We start from the raw sequence: 6,000 nt of genomic DNA, 5'->3' as shown, positions 1-6,000 counted from the left end.
CTTCCGGAGCAGCGCCTTGGGTGCCACAACCATGAGCTCTGTTTCTTGCTGTTAAGCTTGAGGAAATTTGATGAAATACAGGTTGTTTTTTTCGTGCAGGCAGTTGGTAAGAGATTGAGGGGGGAGCTGGGAGGATGGAGTAGTGCTGAGATAGATTTGGGTATCATCAGCATAGCAGTGGAAGTTGAGTCCATGATTGCGGATGATCTGGCCGAGGGGGAGCATGTAAATGGTGAACAGGAGGGGGCCAAGCACAGAGCCTTAGGGGACACTGTGAAGGTGTTACAATGCCATCAATACAACCAGCAGAATTATTAGGGAATCCAAAATATGGGAGAAGAGTAGAAGGACTGGGAGTCAGGGAAATTAAAAGAGAAAGAGTGTGGGAAGAGCCGAAGACAGTGAGAATAAGACATTTGGAAGAAAGAATGAGGAAACAACCTGTAGAGTGTCTGGTTAAGTAAGATACAACTAATTAAATCAGCAAAGGGGAACATGGAAAAAAATAAACAGAAATAAAGAGTTTCATCAGTCGACAGTCATCCAAGATGTATAAAACAACTCATATAATTTTTATTTGCTCTCAGTTAAAGTATTTCAACCAATATATCCAAAGAATATTTAAACAAATTAGCAGAAATCAAAAGACAACCACTATACTATATATTGCCATCGAATATAACAACTAAAATAATTAATTATTGTATCAAACAATCTCAAATATCCAGAATTCATTGGTTCTAATAAGACAATGACAGTTCCTTTGTGTAAATTATAAACATTATTCACTTTGCTTAAATATTATGGTAGTAGTCTTGGTTTCTTAAAGCTCACAAAGAAGAATGTGATTCAGCTTGGAGTCCGGCTCTGTGTGCAGCGAAGCCCCTTCGGCTGACTGCTAGGGTCTGGTTTCCAGAGTGTCAGGATCAAAACATCAGGTCGTTAGTACTGCGTCCATTCATCCACACCCATATCCACCCATAAATCTATCCACACCGCATCCACATCGCATCCACATCACATCCACCCATAAATCTATGTATCCATTCTCTCACCATCCACCAATATATTCACAATCCAACCATCCATCTGTCCTAAACCAATCTATCTATTTATCCATCCTTCCATCCACCCAACAACCCTATTTATCGAACCATCCATCCACCTTCCAATCCCCCATTCATCCCTGCATTTTCCACCCACCCATTAACCCTCATTATCTATCCATCCACCCACAATCCATCCAACCACCATCTATCTATCTATCTATCTATCTATCTATCTATCTATCTATCTATCTATCTATCTATCTATCTATCTATCTATCTATCTATCTATCTATCTATCTATCTATCTATCTATCTATCTATCTATCTATCTATCTATCTATCTATCTATTCATCCATGCTCCCAACCACCCATCCATTAACACCATGTATCTATCCATCCACCCACCCAACCCTCCATCCGTCCATCCATCTTCCCACCAATCCATCCAGCCATCCATCCATCTATCTAACCTCCATCCATCCACTCACCCACCCACTCACTCACCATCCATCCATCCATCCATCCATCCATCCATGGATGAAAAGAGGAACAGAATGAAAGCAATAAAAGGCTCTGGGTCTCACACACTGTGGGAGTTAACATAAATTGTAGGGAACAAATCACTGTCATGTATATGTCTATGCATAAGTTATGGAAGCTGTACAGAGATTATTGTAACAAACATTTAAAAACAAAGACTGGTTGAAATAGTGACCAACCGTCTAAATACATAAAATCCTAAAACTAAAAAAATGCTTTTGGAGGGACACCTCCTTTTTTCCCTTTATCAGTTTCAATCTTTACTTCATGGCCGGACAGAAAACAATACTGTATCAACAAAATACATTTATCCTTCCCCTTATTAAAAGAGGCTGCGATAAATGATTGTGTCGTTTACTCTTATCTATATTTATTTGATTATTTTTTTTATCTAAATGGATGGTCATGCAAATAGAAAAAGCCAAGTCCTTTTTGCTTTTAGCTTGGTGGTTAAAGGTTACCTCTTGGCCAGCTCACCTCTTGATGAGTTGACTACTTGCTGATTGCTGTGTTACGAGGTGAGCTGGCGTGTTAGCATTCTCCTGGTGCTTTTAGCTCGAGAACTAACTAGCCTTTCAGAGGCAACTAGTTATTTTTCCATATACACCTGCTAAGTGTGCTTTCTCAGTTATACAGTTCAGCAATTGATTCACGGATCGCTTCTTATCTTGATATTCCTGCTGGAATCCATTTATTTTAAGTCAACCATTTTAGCTTCCAGGAAAACAAACCAGGTAGCTAGCTAGCTAGGAATAGCTTTTCAAGAGGTTGACTTGTTGTTTTAAGGTGGACTGGTATTCCAAAATCATTGCTTGAATGTTGCCTTGTATACTGACATGCCAACTAGCCAACAAGTAGATGGATTTACTGCAAGCTCCACTGAGAGATCCATCGGCATTCCGAGATTGCGCTACATTGAGCGGCATCTACGAGAACTTAAGCAGTTGATTAATCAACAGCTGGTCCGTGAGCAGATGGTAATTTGAGATGTTTTTTTTTGTGCTCCAAAGTCCAACTTGGTAGGAGCACTCCTGTTTGTCGATACCATTGTTCGAGTATCCTGGACATTTTTCATTTGTACATCCACATGTCCGTAACGGTCTAGAAAATCTCTGCACAGGTCCAAAGTGTATAACCAGTCATTGTATCAGTCCGTACCCAGTTGTCCAGAACCAGTGTACAATCAGTTTTAAAAGATGAATCTGCTTGTCTGTGAGAATTCTTCAGCCATTTAATCCAACTATTGAGAATCCATGGCTTATGCAGTCTTCAGGCAGTCCTTTCTTCATGGTGTGGGATAAAGTTTCTCAAAACTAGTCTGCAGGCATTCCCTAAGCAGTCCCTCCTTAGAAACAAGGCCAAACACCCAATAAGGAACCAGTCTAAACCTTTACCAAATCCAGTGTTAAAACAGTCTGTAAACCGGTCTGTAATCCGGTACCAGTTGAGCAGTCCCTCTACCAAATGTCAGAGCTTAGTTCTCTGCTGGTGAGAGGTACAAAGGTGCTGTTCATGTGGAGTTCTGGTTTCTTCCCAAGCGTGCTGCTCTGATGCCCCTGGAAAAAACACATCACAACGGTGATTAGTAGGAATCTCCTTAAAACAATGATTCCTGGCAAACATATACAATTAAAACACGGGCTGCATTAATACAAAGCTCTAATGCATGCCAGAAGTGCACCATGCTCACTGTATTACTGCATATGACAGCTATTTCCCAGTCTGTTAAAAATAAATACATGTTTTAGATTGGATAATATGAATATACTATTTTCTTTCTACATTTGCTTTTATCCAAACAGACCTCTTGTTCCCCAGTGAACAGCTTTGAACCCCTGGGGAGAAAAGAGGGTTTTATTTGTAATGTGATAGGACATGCAGATAAACAAAATTATGGACATTCAAGGAAAGGATACACTGTGTAGGTGTTGGATGCTAGGAATTGCAAACAAAATGATTGATCCTGTCTTTTTCTCCCACCTGTCCATTCAGCAGTGTCATAGGGATGTTGCAATAGACGTGGCGCCCCCCGGGGCCCAGGGTTGAGAACTGCACGGTGGAGGGAGGTGGGAGGGGAGGCGACATGGATGGGGGCTGTGGGGGAAGCTGGAACTCATAGCTGCGGCAGAAGTGTCTCATTTGGGCTGCTGTGGCAGTGTGACCACCTCCCAGCGGCAACGTCATGTGATTATAGTCCGGGATGTCCGTCCCCAAGGCAACCTGTAGTGAGACAACACAGCTCTTTAATTTTTTTGTGAAGGTAATTATAACTCTATAATTCCAAAACTACTGCTGTGAAAATAAGAAAAAGAAAAAAACATAAACTCTGTTGAGACTTCTCAATAGATAGTTTTTTCAGCGGACATTTTCATTTTTGGGGGGATTTTTCCGTTCAAGGGCTGTCAAATACCGACTGATGGAAACAATCCAGGTCACCACTGGTTCTGGAAACACATCGACTCAAACACGCAAAATTAGTTTGAAGTAACAAACATGCAGCAGCTTACCTGATGATGTCCATGGCGACTGTCATTTTGGGGCGCCAGGGAGGCGGAGGTGGTTGTCATGGCAATGCTGGATACAGTTGTCTGTAGGTCACCAAAGAGACCCTGTTCGCCGGAGTCCATCACCTGTTAGCATGGAAACAGTTATATAGCTTTAACGATGCAGATTTATACAATTGTTTGTGTAATCAAGGATATTTAAACTGATTTGGGAAATTACAACAGTAATAGGAAACATATTGGAATACATGTTCATGTCAAAAGATAAGACTTTTTTTGTCTACGCCCCAATCATTCTGATCCATAATGTATTGAGTTTTACTGTTGCCTGTGCAACAACTTCCTACGCTTGTTGTTAATTCGTAATCCAAACATTCAGACCAAACCAACGATAAAACCTCCTTTGCCAAGGTAGTTAACCCTAATAGTTCATAACAAAAATATAATTCAGTCTTGTTAGAGTAACATTTTTAGGAAAGACATTTTTTTTTATCTTCAGATGGATTGGAGACTTTGTTGCATACTACAGGTTATTTGAAATCAAAGTCAGAAACTTTTGACAGACACACTTTTTCCTTTGGGAATTGTTTACAGTCAGAAATGTTTTAACCTCATAGCCTTATTATCTAAATGGATTAAGTTCATTTGGGTTTGTTTGAAGGTCCCTGCAGGGTATTCACAGTCGAACACCATAAAACTTGTTTCTTTAAAGCCTTCAAACCTCATATTAGTACAGGATATTATGTGAGGATGACATCATAGCCCCTGTTTGTCTCCTTTGGTCTGAAACTATTTAGCTAAAGTTCACCTTATCATATTTGGGTATTTAGTGCATTAAGGTCACTATCAAACGTTAAGTTAACTAGTGAGGTTCACATTGACTCAGGCAGTTCATAAATGTCAACCTCCAAGGTTCTGGTGGTTGTGAGGGTCAGAACACAGCTGATCTCCATTCAGTGTTTGTTGCTGAGCAAGATCGATGGCTTGAATTCTTGAGAGTTCTCGAGCCAACAAATTATAAAGTGTGTTTCTTTGCCCATAAATTGAAACGACTTGACCTTTTCTTCTCGTCTCCTTGCTACATAGCGTTATAGGAGAATTAATATATAGGTGCAGGCATGAGTTCTAAAACCTGGCAATGAGTTAGCATTTTACCACTTCAGGTTACCTTGTCTCAAATTCAACAGATGTTTGATCACGTTATTGTAAAGATAGAAATAAGTTCTGTGGTTACACCTTAAAAGATGTTCACGTTCAGGTATGGGACATAACATATGTCAGTAATTACCCCACTAGTGAACGTCTGAATCTTCTATGTGTCATGAAGACAACCGTTGCTTACAATTGCGTATATGAAACTACTAAACATCATCACTCCGAATATTAACCACCTTTAGCTTAGTAGTGTTCATATAAACGTTAGCTTTTTACTTCTAGCAATTGCATTTAGACTTCAAAAATCATACAAATTGTGTTAATATGAGCAGAATATCCTGCAGGAGAACATATCTTAGCTGATCAGGTCATACACCACCTGAAGTGTTAACACATGGTAAACGTGAGTGAGTGTGCGTGTGTGCCCCCCAGGGGATCATCAGTAAATGTGCAGACTACATTAACACAGCTAGTTCCTTAGGCTCCTGGACATGCCATGGACACAGTGTTGTTCTGCTAATGCATCGTCCATGAGTAGGAGGGGAAAGGTTTCAGTGGATATTGTTTAAGATGTGCATCTTCAACAGTTTTTTTTCCAAACCATTATGTTCTTTTCTTAAAAAGTAATGTTGTTTCCATTGTATTACTTTTTGTTTGAAAATGTAAAGGTTTTGTAGTTCTGCTCATCCAGACAGTGCCGGTTTGTGCCGGATTGTGAAAACATATTTAATCTTAATTTCTGGTAAATAGC

General features: G+C 40.0%; 1 protein-coding gene across 8 annotated transcripts in view; it reads right to left on the bottom strand.

Moving 5' to 3' along the window:
* Positions 1-586: 586 nt before the first annotated feature.
* The window catches only part of il1rapl2 (interleukin 1 receptor accessory protein-like 2), a 565,814-nt gene continuing 560,400 nt past the window's right edge, over positions 587-6,000 (bottom strand). For 5 of the 8 annotated variants that reach the window (XM_079670815.1, XM_079670818.1, XM_079670816.1 and 2 more), the window contains 4 exons: positions 4,098-4,220; positions 3,571-3,810; positions 3,395-3,425; positions 587-3,146 (listed from right to left, as the gene is read on the bottom strand). In XM_079670815.1, the coding sequence (XP_079526941.1) occupies positions 3,058-3,146; positions 3,395-3,425; positions 3,571-3,810; positions 4,098-4,220 (483 nt within the window). In that variant the 3' untranslated portion in view covers positions 587-3,057. The remainder of the gene's footprint in view (positions 3,147-3,394; positions 3,426-3,570; positions 3,811-4,097; positions 4,221-6,000) is intronic. The other 3 variants (XM_079670817.1, XM_079670820.1, XM_079670821.1) reach the window with 1 other exon arrangement.

Source organism: Notothenia rossii (genome assembly GCF_949606895.1).
Source record: "Notothenia rossii genome assembly, chromosome: 3".
NCBI classification, from domain to species: domain Eukaryota; kingdom Metazoa; phylum Chordata; class Actinopteri; order Perciformes; family Nototheniidae; genus Notothenia; species Notothenia rossii.
This window is presented reverse-complemented; position numbering and strand designations above follow the sequence as displayed.